Genomic DNA, 13,852 nt, shown 5'->3' with positions numbered 1-13,852 from the left:
GTAATAGGAAGAACACAATCACAAAGACGGGGAGGCTGAAAAAGCACTGGGAAACAGGACGAAAGTCTGAGATCTAAGGCAGCCCCCCTGCCTCCCTGGAGTTTTATGCAGTTACAGTGACTGCAGCTATTTCACAAAAGCACCGACACAACAGGGGAAGGTGGGAATCTGCGAAACGAGTTTCCTTACCAGCTTGATTCCGCAAAATGCAGAATAGAAGAAAAGAAAGGCGAACAAACATTTGCTTTAAAAATCGTTGCTCGATTCACAGTCTATAGCGGACGTGGGGAGGGAAAGGGTAGGAGAAAATCACTACAGATCACGGGTTTAAGAAGGCAACAGACGCAACACTCGGGCGTGAAATGAGGATCAGTTTGGAGGACTGAACTGGTGTTTTGTGATGAGCAGCTATCCCACTTGCAGCACTAGCAGCAGCAGAGACAGAGGGTAAGACTGAGCTTTCTGGAGTGCAGCGCTTGACTCGTCCTCCCTCCTCCTCCCTCCCTCCCTCCCTCCCTGCCTCCCGCCCTCCCTCCCTCTCTCACTCTCGCTCTCTCTCTCTCTGCTCTCCCTCTTTCTCTCTCTCCCTCTCTCTTTCTGTGTGTATGTAGCGCAGGCGGCTCTGCTGCTGCAGCGTCAGGGAAGAGCTACCGAGAGGCTTCAGCAGCTCCCTCCACTTTGGGCAAACTTGTCGGTTTACCGCTTCTTCTTTTTTTTTTTTCGTTTCTTTTTTTTTTTTTTTTCTTCCGAGTGGGAAGCTTCTCAATTGCCATTCAACATTTTAAAGCACAAGCCGCTCTGCCGTGAAAGCGCCTGATCCACACTTCTCTGAAAGACACAGGAGGGAATGCACAATTGCAGATTTCACCCACTGTGGCGGTGCAGATCACAGGAAACAACTGACTGATACAATTTTATTTGCAAATAGAACTCTGTATTATTTTTTTTTTTAATCGCGTTGCGGGTCTTTTCCCCTCCCCTTTGCCATTCTGCTTTATATGGATGTAATTCAGAATCTGTGTTAATTCACATGGGGGATCCAGTTACATCTTGTTCCGCTCCGGGTATAATTACGAGAGACCAATAATCGCCTTTGGACACATAGTTTTGTTGCTAACCTTTGAACTGAAAGGATCAAGTTCAGATCTGGTTACCTGCATTGGGACGGGAAGGAAGAGGAGAGAGAGAGAGAGAGACTGCAATCTCATTTGTGAATCGCTCTCAGTGCTGCAGATCCAGATTGCTTTAACACATGCAGTGCAAATGCAGGTAAGGCACACACACAAACTGCGGATGCAAAGACAAACTTGGGACTGTTGTGTGTCTATGTTCTTATCTCCAGACTTGCAAATTCTGGGCAAACGGTTTCTGCAGTTTCTGTATCGTTGCTTTGTGACTAATGACCTTGCGCAGAGTTGTTAAAAAAAAAATCCGCTCCGGAGAAAGAGCTGAACATTTTAGGCGATCTCTGAAGATGGATTTGGGTGCTTTTCTGCCAACCAAAGGGGATATTCTGTGGACTGCACTGTAATACTCGGGGTTCTTCTATCAGCTGTGCAGCTACCGACATTATTGGGATTTTTTTTTCTTTACTTTTTTTTTTTTTTTTAAGAACTGCCCTTTGCTAAGAGGATTTGGAGTTTTCCCAAGCCCTTTGAATAAAGCAAATCACAATTTTTTTTTTCCCTGTGTGTGCAGAGAGGGGGAAGAATAAAGCTAATGCCTTGGTCGTAAACGGCTGAGCGAGAGGGAGAGAGAGAGAGAAAAGAGAGTGTGTGAATTGTAGTTAACTCTAGTGTCGAAGACGACGACCTGGGGGGCTTCGAATCGTACAGTGCTGCTCCTGCTTTTATTGCAAACCTTGCAAAGTGATTACAGTAAAATCAGAGAGGAGGAGGAGAAGGGGGAGGAGGAGGAAAATCCCATCCTATCTACTGAGATGAATCTTTAAAAAGCAAAATACACTGTCCCGTGAACTGTAAGTATATCGCAACAGGAAGGCAGGGAGAGCAGCAGAGGAGCCAGCAGCAGGGATTTGACCACCAATTGCACCAGTCATGAGACAATAAGTTTCCAGAAACAGAAGGATTTTATAATTGATCACCTGGACTCTCAGCCGCTCTGTTGGCTTATCAGGGGAGTTTACTGGGGGGCAGGTGGGAGTGAGAAGAGGGCGAGGGGTTTCGGTGCGAGGAAGATGAGGAAGATGCGGACCCTCCTTCGCTTTGTGCATTGCTGCTGTTGCTGCTTCTTGCTCCTCCTGCCTCCGCCGCTCTGGGTCAGCCTGGCAGCGGCTAAGCAGCTCCTGAAGTACCGGCTGGCCGAGGAGGGACCCGCCGACATCCGCATCGGCAACGTGGCTTCCGACCTGGGGATCGTGACGGGCTCCGGAGAGGTGACATTCAGCCTGGAGTCGGGCTCCGACTATCTCAAGATCGATAACATGACCGGCGAGCTGAGCACCACAGAGCGGCGCATCGACCGCGAAAAGCTGCCGCAGTGCCAGATGATCTTCGACGAGAACGAGTGCTTCTTGGACTTCGAGGTGTCGGTCATCGGCCCCTCGCAGAGCTGGGTGGACCTCTTCGAGGGCCGGGTCATCATCCTGGATATCAACGACAACACCCCCACCTTCCCTTCCCCCGTCCTCACGCTCACCGTGGAGGAGAACCGGCCCGTGGGGACCCTCTACCTGCTCCCCACCGCCACCGACAGGGACTTCGGCCGCAACGGCATCGAGCGCTACGAGCTGCTGCAGGAGCCCGGCGGGGACGGCGGCCGCCGTGGCGGCGGGGGGGGCTCGGCCGCGGCGGCCCCCGAGAGCGCCCCCTACGCCGGCGGCAGCAAGCGGCGGCAGGAGGCGGAGGCGGCCGCCCGCAGCAGCGTCTTCGAGCTGCAGGTGGCCGACACCCTGGACGGGGAGAAGCAGCCGCAGCTGATCGTCAAGGGGGCGCTGGACCGGGAGCAGCGAGACTCCTACGAGCTCAGCCTTCGAGTGCGGGACGGCGGCGACCCGGCACGGTCCTCGCAGGCGATCCTGAGGGTGCTGATCACCGACGTGAACGACAACAGCCCCCGCTTCGAGAAAAGCGTCTATGAGGCGGACCTGGCGGAGAACAGCAGCCCTGGGACCCCGATTCTGCAGCTGCGAGCCACCGACCTGGACGTGGGAGTGAATGGGCAGATCGAGTATGTCTTCGGGGCGGCCACTGAGTCCGTCAGGCGCCTACTGCGGCTGGACGAGACCTCGGGCTGGCTCAGCGTCTTGCATCGCATCGACCGGGAGGAGGTGAACCAGCTTCGGTTCACTGTCATGGCCCGAGACCGAGGCCAGCCCCCCAAGACAGACAAGGCCACTGTCGTGTTGAACATCCGGGATGAGAATGACAATGTGCCCACCATCGACATCCGGAAAATTGGGCGCATACCGCTCCGGGACGGGGTGGCTAGCGTGGCCGAGGACGTGCTGGTGGACACCCCCATCGCCTTGGTGCAGGTGTCAGACCGGGACCAAGGTGAAAATGGTGTGGTTACCTGCACCGTGGTTGGCGACGTGCCCTTCCAGCTCAAGCCGGCCAGTGAGGGTGAAGGAGAGCCACAGAATAAGCGCAAATATTTCCTCCACACCTCGGCCCCTCTGGATTATGAAGCTGTCCGTGACTACAATGTGGTCATCGTGGCCGTGGACTCAGGCAGCCCCAGCTTGTCCAGCAACAACTCCTTGTTGGTGCGGGTCGGGGATACTAATGACAACCCTCCCATGTTCAGTCAGGCTGTGCTGGAGGTCTCCTTTCCAGAGAACAATTTGCCTGGTGAGAGGGTGGCCACAGTGGTTGCCACAGATGCGGACAGTGGCAAGAATGCTGAGATCACCTACTCCCTGGAGGCCTCGCCCCTCTCCTCAGAGGCACCGAGCAGCATCTTCAGCATTGACCCTGACTCCGGGGATGTGTCAGTGCAGGCAGTGCTGGACCGCGAGCAACGTGACACCTATGAATTTCAGGTGACGGCCCGGGACAAGGGGGTGCCATCCCTGCAGGGCTCCACCACAGTGGTGGTGCGAGTGTCAGACCGCAATGACAATGAGCCCCGATTCATGCAGGATGTGTTCACCTTCTATGTGAAGGAAAACCTGCAGCCCAACAGCCCTGTGGGCATGGTGACCGTGATGGACTTTGACAAGGGCCGCAACGCTGAGCTCAGCCTCTCCATCCAGCCTGGAGACCACGACCAGGCGGCTGGCATCTTCTCCATCGAGAATGACACTGGAACCATTTTCTCCACTGTCTCTTTTGACCGTGAGCAGCAGACCAGCTACACCTTTAAGGTGAAGGCAGTGGATGGGGGTGAGCCACCACGCTCTGCCACTGCCACTGTGTCCCTCTTTGTGATGGATGAGAATGACAATGCACCCACTGTCACCTTCCCCAGCAACAGCTCCTACACTGTACTGCCACCCTCCAGCAACTTGCGCACTGTGGTGGCCACAGTGGTGGCCACTGACTCTGACACTGGTCTCAATGCTGACCTCAACTACAGCATTGTTGGGGGAAACCCCTTCAAACTCTTTGAAATAGACCCGGCCAGTGGTGTGGTGTCACTGGTGGGGAAGTTGGCCCCCAAGCACTATGGCCTGCACCGCCTGGTTGTGCAGGTGAATGACAGTGGGCAGCCACCCCAGTCCACCACTGCCCTGCTCCATGTCTTTGTCAATGAGAGCCTGTCCAACGCCACTGTGGTGGAGAGCCAGGTGGCCCGCAGCCTTCACACCCCACTGGCCCAGGACATTGCTGGTGATCCCAGCTATGAGCTGAGCAAGCAGCGGCTTAGCATAGTCATTGGCGTTGTGGCTGGCATCATGACGGTCATCCTCCTTATCCTGGTGGTGGTCATGGCCCGCTACTGCCGATCCAAGGGCAAGCACGGCTACGAGGCCGGTAAGAAGGACCATGAGGATTTCTTCACCCCCCAGCAGCACGACAAGGCCAAGAAGCCCAAGAAGGACAAGAAAGGCAAGAAGGGCAAACAGCCCCTCTACAGCAGCATCGTTACCGTTGAAGCTTCCAAGCCCAATGGGCAGCGCTACGACAGTGTCAATGAGAAGCTCTCGGACAGCCCCGGCATGGGCCGATATCGCTCCGTCAATGGTGGCCCAGGCAGTCCTGACCTGGCCAGGCACTACAAGTCGAGCTCACCGCTGCCCACCGTCCAGCTGCACCCGCAGTCCCCCACCGCTGGCAAAAAGCACCAGGCCGTGCAGGACCTGCCCCCAGCCAACACCTTCGTGGGCGCTGGTGACAACATCTCCATCGGCTCGGACCATTGCTCCGAGTACAGCTGCCAGGCCAGCAGCAAGTACAGCAAGCAGGTAAGAGCGCTGCACGCCGCGCACCCCGCGGGCCCCAGCACGCACGCACACGCACACAGAGTGGGTGAGGGAGCGGGGATGCCCGTTCCCCCCGCCTCCCACACCGGCACAGGCACACGCCCCGTCAGGTTCAGTGACCCGTTCCGTTCGGTATCCCCGCCCCCCTCCCTCCCGGCAGTCAGGTGCACAGACCAACACGCAGCATGCAGGAAGGACAGTCAGAGATCTTTATTGTTATTACTATAATTTTTGATATTCCCTCCGCTTTTCCGATCCGGCAGCTAACCAGCCCGTCCATGAAACCGGACCGCGTTGCCCCGCTGCAGGCGCAGCGGCAGCCGGCCGCGCAGGCCGGGTTCTCTGTCGCCAGTCCTGACAGCGAACTGTAAGGCAGCCTGAGATGCCTTTATCAGCCGCGCGCCCGCAGGCCAAACCCGCGGTTTTGGGGGGGTCGAGGGGAGATTAGGGCCCCCCACCGGGCGGAGCCGCCATCCCCCGCCCGTCCCCCGGCCCCGCCTCCATCAGCCGGTCCCGGCGCTTCCCCTGCCGTGATGCTTTCCCAGCCTTAGGGACGTGTCAGCTCCGGCTGAAGAGGAAAGTTTCCAGTTTCTCCTCGGCAGCCAGGTGTTTTGGGGAAAGGGGGTTGCAGCCTGCCTGACGCTTCCTAAAGCTGTGGGTGAGAGTGTATTTGCAGCCGCCGCACTAAAGCGTTAATGGCTGTAATTACCGGGTCTTTCATTAGGACCAAAATGCTTAAATAATCTACACAGCCTATCTGCCCTCTAATTTACACCACAGAGATTGCACTCATTGCAGCAGTTTCTCTGAATACACATAAGCGTTAGTGAGTTTAGAATCGCACCCCAGTAGGCTTTCATTGCTTTTTTTTTTTTTTTTTTGCCCCTCTTGCCTATCACATGAAATTTCATTCAAGCTGAGAGGCCCTAATTTGCTCGCCCAGCTGCCGCATAGCTCTGTTTGTAGTGTGACTGCCGTGAGACTTCTTGGAGCGAAATGTACCTTCAGGGGTGCCACGAGTGACTGGCTCTGGTCTCGGCTGTGTTGGCGGGGCTCGGTTCAGTGAAGCTCCGATAGCCTACAACTGGTGATGGTAGGGACATCTTTATAGTCCTTGAAATAAAATAGGGACAGCACAGAGGGGAATCAAGCTTCTAAGTGAAGGCTTCCGTTTATTTTATAAGACACATATGTAGCCTGAACAGAGGTCGCCCTTTTATGGGGGAGTACTTTTTGGGTGATAGTACATATAAGATAATTTCCTGAATGTTTCCTCAGCTACAATGCATGTTACGCAAGAAGCCAGAGAAAAATGAATGCTGATTCATGTAAATACACATCCAAGTCTGGAAAAGGGAAATTCTGACTAGTTTGACAAAAGAGCTTTATTTTCAACTTATTAACATGTAAATATGGTACATGATGACATTTTTTTATACTTTGAAATGTCTGCTACCTTACTAAAGTTGAAGTTTTACAAGTGTTGCCAGTATTTACATTCTGCTCAGAAATACTTAAAACATAGTAGAATAAAACTAATTGTATGAGCTGCCCCCCTCCCCCATTCTTTTAGGTCACCAAAATAGTGTGATTGTACTATCTGCCAGTGCTTTTGTGTATGTGGTTTTGCAGGTGATACAGACTTATAGAATGACACAGTAGCTTCTGGGTGATGCATTTAATTAATGCTCCCCTAGAGAGGACATCACAATTTCAATTTGAGAATAGTTTGTATAAAACACAAAGTTCCTTATCTTTTATCTCCTAAGGCTTATTAAACACAGAGTAGATTTTGCCATTTTAGCAAACACTGGAATAAATTTAGTGATAGAATATATGATAATCAGATACCACTTCTTTCTTGATGCTGCAATTCATCTAAACATATGGATTATAATCTGTTAAAGTGTAATTTAATTTCAGTGTCAAAGAATGATTTGCATACTAAGTGTAGGAATGGTAAAGGAATACACATTACAAGTTGCTGTTTTGCTTGATAAAAAACTCCAATTCATAATACAGGAATATATTTTGAATTACTTAACCTTTTCCAAGCATTTGTTTGGTATAAAATATATGAGAAAACTTACTAGAAGAAAATGGCTTTATTGCACTTTTACAAAGAAGTGCACCCTGAATTGCTCCATTACTTATGTAGTTTGCTGCAAACCAGTTTCTCACTCTTGATAGTTCTCTTGAGTTAAATATTTAGCCTGCTATGAAAGTTCATTTATCCAAGTAGTTTATAGCCAGCATTCTAATATCTTATCTATTTTTTTAAATATGTAGAAAGTATTTGCATACTTATAAAGCATGCATAGAAGTTGGAAATTGCCCAAGAAAACAGTAAAGGTATTGTTAAAAAACAGACTTTATGGGAGGAACTATCAGTCACAAACCCTCTGTTACCACTTTCCTGTGGATACTTGCCAGCTTGTAGCTGAGTGACATTTGTATAGTTTTGTTAATTTTGCATAGTAGTAGGGACATTAAGACTTACTTGGATAAATAATGTGTACACTTTTCACGTCTCAAACATTGACAGTGCAGTATTTCTCAGTTTAGCAGGCAAAACACCTGAGGATTTTTAACACCCAAACCATGTGGAGCTCTTGTTCAGCACAATTATTTAGAGAGAAATGTGAAGCAGATGCAGATAAAGGGTTCTGATGGGGTGTATGTCAGATTGTTTCATAGCTCTGCTGTACATGTGGAATAGAACCAGTAGCATAATAGTGTGACTGTGGTCGGGAGACTACTTGAAATCTCTAAGACTGCCTTTATTTACTCATTGTCAGTTCCCTTTGTTCTAAGGAGACATTAGACAGTGTATAAAATTTTAGAACAAATAAGTGGACACAGCAGAACGTACCTGCTCTAAGTTATTGGAGATGAGAGTGATGCTAATTTCCCATTAGTGTAATTAGAATTGGTTACTGATACTTATATCTACAATACAGCAGTCAGGAAATAAAGTCTCTACTTACATGACTGACTGGTGTACCCCAGGCAACACAAGTTGTTTTCATTCCAATTATTTGATACTTCCTCTTTAAGGTGATGAATTACATTCTTATATGAGTTTCAAAATACATCATGTTTGATACAGTACTGTGTAAGAGAACTTCATTGGAGAAAACTGCAAACAATTTGTAACTCTCCTCCTTCTGACATCATGGCTTCTATAAAAAGTTTAAAACAAAATTCTGTATTCAGTAGGCTTCTGACATTTCACAGTCACTCTTTTTTTAGGAGATCTTTAACAAGTTTAACTCTTATTCTTGTCTTATTTAGCATGGTATTAGTCTGAAATAACTCTTTTAGCCTCTCACTTATCAATTCTCTTTTCAGTAAAGCACTACAAGTGTTTAGAACACTTAGTATTCCACAGGTCTTAATCACTTGCTATAGTTAAAGCTATAAAGAGGGGTTTTACTAAATGGCGATTAGTTTAAGCAAGTTTTTCTGGATCACAGATTTAAAATTTGAACCCTCCAGGTGCTGCACATTGCCTGTGAGGAGCCTGGATATTACTAACTTCCAGCAAAGACAGCTAAAGATAATGAAAGCTCAGTGCCTAAGGGGAATCACTTAGCAGCTTGGAGAGTTACATACTTAATCATAAAACTCATAATGAATTTTAATTGTAAATAATTGTTTATTTTATCATTTAGTTACAGATATATTTTTATAATATATACTTCTCCACCTCTTTGTCTCATGGTGCAAAATAGTGGCATATAAGCAGCTTTATTTCACTGAAACTTTTAATCACGAATCAGCATGTTATCAACCACTCTTTGAAGAACAAGCCTTTTAAACACTCTTTATATGTTTGTATTTCTTGGCCGTCACCTTATCTTGGTTTCTTTTTTACTTGCTCTACTAATCAATGATTGATGGCTCTTTAAAATACTTCAGTTGTGATGCTGAGGGGTTTTTTGCTTGTTATTTTTTAGGAGGTATTGGTCATTCTCAGTAGAACTAGCAGAACTAGTTCAGGAATTTCTGAGCAGAATTATTGCTGTAATTCAGGTGTTGGCTTCTTAGCCAATTCTATAATTCTTTATGAAAAATCCCAATGCCCTTTCTCATTGAAAATGCACTGTTTCATGAAGAAAAATGTTTATCAAACCAGTGTTGACACTCTAATCAAAATTATATGCATTTTCTGTAAAGTCGTATTTCCTTGAAAGTGAAATACATAGAAATTAATTTCTGAAAAAAAATCTTTGTTTGGTAGCCAGTTAATTTATTTCATAAAATTTCAAACATTAATCAGTCTGCTGCAATATTGCAGAAGCATTTTGACTAGTTGGCTATTGTGTATGTGAATTGTATCTATAAACTAAATAGGTCAATTTCCTCATAAACATACACATATATCCAGCAGCCTTAATAGGACCCCAAATTCATCCATTAAGGGGGCAATCAGTTTAACCATGCAGGAAAGCATCATCTTTCCTCTTATTTATGTACAGACAGACACATACATAGAGAGGCTTATCTCAAAGGCTACTTTTTACATTCCCAAACACCTCTAAAGAATAGTTTTTCACAACTTAAAGGTAAGCAAGTATCCTACAGTTTAATAATCATAAAAATAACAATGTTATGGTGGTACTAAACTGCAGTGTCAAAAAAAATGGGAACATTATTAAGTATAAACATTTACGTTGGTGACTTCTTTCACACACTTAACTTTCATACTGTTTAGTGAAAAGCGTACAGAAGTATTTTCAATTTTCTGTTCTCATTTTGCGTTATGTTAAATATTTTACAATTAGTTTTTAAAAGTGACCCACATTTGACCTTCAGTAGCAAATTATGATGAGAGAGGGGCTAATTAAACATGAAATGGATGTATCATTGATGTTTTAATTATCTTTATTTAACACAAAGTGTTCCACTGATAAGTGCAGCTTTTATTTTTTCCTCTCCAGTAAAATCATCTTGTACAGTGAGCAAATGACTAAGTTACCACTGAATCATTCTGCAGTCCCAGGAGATGTACAGAGCCAAAAGGGACAGGATCTGAGTAAAGGAGGATACATGCTCTGAATAAGTAAAGAACAGTACTATTATAGGCAAAGGGTAGCAAGAAACATCTTTAAAAGGATGGAATCTGATTTATCAACTCAGACAGCTCTCTGGCGTTGTACATAGTGCGCTTGAGTTATAACCATGGTTAGCAGTTTGACTATTGCTGTCAGTCTTTTTGCTTCTGAGTATGTTTCTTCCTCTTCCTCTCTATCTCTTTTTCTTTTTTTTTTTTTTTTTAATTTGTGTTTAGTTGCCTAGTTTTTTAGTATTTGGGATAGTTGCTAGTTTGACCATCAGTACAGCTTTGTTTCAGAGAAATATCTGCAGCTTCAGACTCATTTTCCTTTAAGTATTTTCTTTCAAAAGTTTTGGAAGGTTTATGTACTTAGTAATATGCTGGGCTGCTTTGAGATATAAAACTAATCAATTTGGTTTTGCATTAAAATATAAAAGAAAATCAACAAACTTCAAAAGTTGTTAGCATTATAAGTCAACTAAATCCTTGACAAGCACTGTGAACTCTCCGTTATAATTGTAAAACATCTTAGTACTTAATTACTAATCTTAACAAGATTAACATAATTTTGACTATATATATATAAGAAATACTGATAGAGGAATAAGAGCAATTCAGTACAGTATTCAGCAGGCAGATTTTCTAAGCAAGTCAGCTTCCAAAAGATATTTAGAAGCTGTTAAAGCTGCAAAATATTTTCATTTTTTTTCCATCTTAGGCTATATTACATGTAATATGTTCTACGTAATTTATGTTCTACATTTTTCCATTAAAAAAATAATTAAATTTTTAGGTGTTTTTTCTCAGCATGTGCTGAGAAGATGGTATTTTTGTATTTTTCTTCCCTGATTTTTCTTTTCTAGAAGAGAAGATTTGTTTTCTCTTATCAGATTTTGGACTTTTCTAGCATATACTATACATTCATTTTCTTCAGTAATTGAAATGACAAAAATAGACCAACAGCTACCCTCAAGGATCAAAAAACCCTTTTTAATTATTGGGAGTTTTGTGTATGAATTTGCATTATTTTAATTTTTAATTAAGCTTTTAAAAGAAAATTCTGACATTCATAAATGTATATTTCAAGCTAAGACTGACTTACTGTCTTCCATACACTTCAGGAAACAAATTTTCCAAGGTCACTTTTTTTGTTGTTGTTGTGGATGATGAAATATTCCACTAATGCTGGAGTAACTAAGATTAGTGGAGCATTTAAAACGGGTGACAAGAATAAGAATAGAATAAGACCAGAGTAATCCGTAGGAGATTTTAAACTTTTTAATTTCTTATTTTAATGAAATTTCCTTTATAAATATTTAACTGAGAGCAGGTCATGAACATGTCAAAATCTCAAAATATGATTATACTGAAGTACCAGTTAGTCAAGTTCCTGAATTATGTCAGTGACACATACTGAAGTTGTCCAACTGTGTGGAGATGTGCTTAGCATGAATCATTTTCTCACTGTTATGTGGCCATTTTCACTGACAAGAGGTCTAAAATTAAAATTAAGAACAACTTTTGAAGGAATTAAAAAAAACAAGGGATTAGTTGTATATATATCATGTATGAGCAGTGTGGAGGAACCGCCTATTATTATTTTTTGTGAAAGGAGAATATGGAAAAACTTTAGAGCAAATTTTGGGGTTTAGAAGTTTGAAGAGAAACAATGTTCTGGCACCATTTAAAACTGTAAGGTAGGTAAAAGTGATGGGATTTTTTGTTGTTCATACCAGTCAAAAAATTTCCTCTCATTTAGGCAAACAGATGTTTTACGATCATTAGTTTGAAAAATGTTGCAGCATAGCCCCAAAAGTTCACTTTCACTCAGAGTGGATCACAAACAGCACAGTTATTTGAAGAATAAGAAGAAAAGCATTATCTTTGTCTTTCAAAACTTAATTTTCCTTATTAACTATTGAGTGAGTGTAAGTTTTAAAGGCAAAAATTTTCCTGTCGGATGAGATTTTGCTACAGATTTAATGTTCTAATGTCTGAGTTTGTAATTGAATGAAAGGAATGTGTGCTTGCAAGTAGCATTCTTGCAGTTTTAGGAAGCAACAAAATTAGTATTTATCAAAGTTTTTGATATAAGGTCTTTTATTATCTACAGATAATTGTGTATTATGTAAAGTTAATTTTTTAAGGTTAGGTACAGAAGGTAGGTACTAGCTGATGCTGAAAATCACTCATAGATAGAACCAGAATACAGAAATACCATCTGCCAAAAATTCAGAGACAATATCCTGCAGTCATGTCTGAACAAATTCCTTTACAGTACCACCTTGTAAGTAAAAAAATATTTGCCACCTGACCGCATAAAAATTCCTGAATTACATGGTCACATGATGATATGAAGAATCTGCCATAAACTCCATGAAAATTAGATTCTTGACTAGGCCAGGGAATGTATTCTGTGTTATATGTCGATTGTATTGTCTGTTGTAACGCTTGTCAAAGAGAAACGGGAGGGGCTGTTGTAATTTATTCTGTCTATCCATGTATAAATGTCAAGGTCTTTTCAGCCCTGGAGCAGTGTAAAATATGAGAAGTAGCCCCTATTTCCGTTGGATACCAAATCTTGAGAGGCAGAATTACTTTAACACAATCTCAGAGACTTATCCTTGGGTAAAAAAAGACCCTTCATCAGGACAATGCTTTTACAGGGATACAGTTTGGGGTAGAATTATTTTTCTGAGTTCAGTGTTGTGCTGGAAAATGAAATAAAGGAAGTTATGGAGACTGTTATGGCATTCTGCTTATGATTCAGCTATCTAAGTGTGCACATCCTAATGTCTGCACTATCTGCACAGAGCTGCACACCCAGGGTGTATGATGAAAGACCTGGATGTCTTCTGCGACACTCTTCTGTAGCTGCAGCTCAAGGCCAAACAAATAAGCAATCACTAAATCCTTTGGTTTACTTAAAGGAACAATAATTAAAATACAATTAAGCACTCTGTGTGTAGTGCACTTTGGCAGGTTTGAAAATTATTTTTCCTGTAAGAACTTCAGCACAATTTTCAAATGTGTGTGCCATACACATGCCAATTAATAGAACAGAATCTGCATGTGCAGATACCTGATCACATATAAGCAATTAGCTTAACTGAATTTCCATTCATTGTCAGACCTCTCAGGTTGATGTTTATCTCAGGTGAAACTACAGGTAATTCCACAAAAGTCAATCAAATTCAACTAGTATTAGCTGCTGTAAATTGTATGAAGTGTTGTAATATTCAGAAAATGCTTCATATTAAAATAAAATATAGATAGAGAATACCAATTTATCAGTTTGGATGTTAATCCCCTGCATTTAAGTTATCAGCATGTATATAAGTATAATTTGCAAAATAACAGAGTAAATTTTCTTCACATATTACATCCAAATGTAAAATTATCTTTGT

At 43.8% G+C, this 13,852-nt stretch overlaps 1 protein-coding gene across 3 annotated transcripts in view; it reads left to right on the top strand.

Annotated features, from left to right (window-relative positions):
* Positions 1-2,197: 2,197 nt before the first annotated feature.
* The window catches only part of PCDH7 (protocadherin 7), a gene marked incomplete at both ends in the record, with an annotated part of 264,634 nt that continues 252,979 nt past the window's right edge, over positions 2,198-13,852 (top strand). For all 3 annotated transcript variants that reach the window (XM_082282618.1, XM_082282617.1, XM_082282616.1), the window contains one exon: positions 2,198-5,368. In XM_082282618.1, coding sequence (XP_082138744.1) covers positions 2,198-5,368 — 3,171 coding nt within the window. The remainder of the gene's footprint in view (positions 5,369-13,852) is intronic.

Source organism: Coloeus monedula, assembly GCF_965178545.1.
Source record: "Coloeus monedula genome assembly, chromosome: 5".
NCBI lineage: Eukaryota > Metazoa > Chordata > Aves > Passeriformes > Corvidae > Coloeus > Coloeus monedula.
The sequence above is the reverse complement of the archived record's forward strand: the minus strand, read 5'-3'. Positions and strand labels throughout refer to the sequence as shown.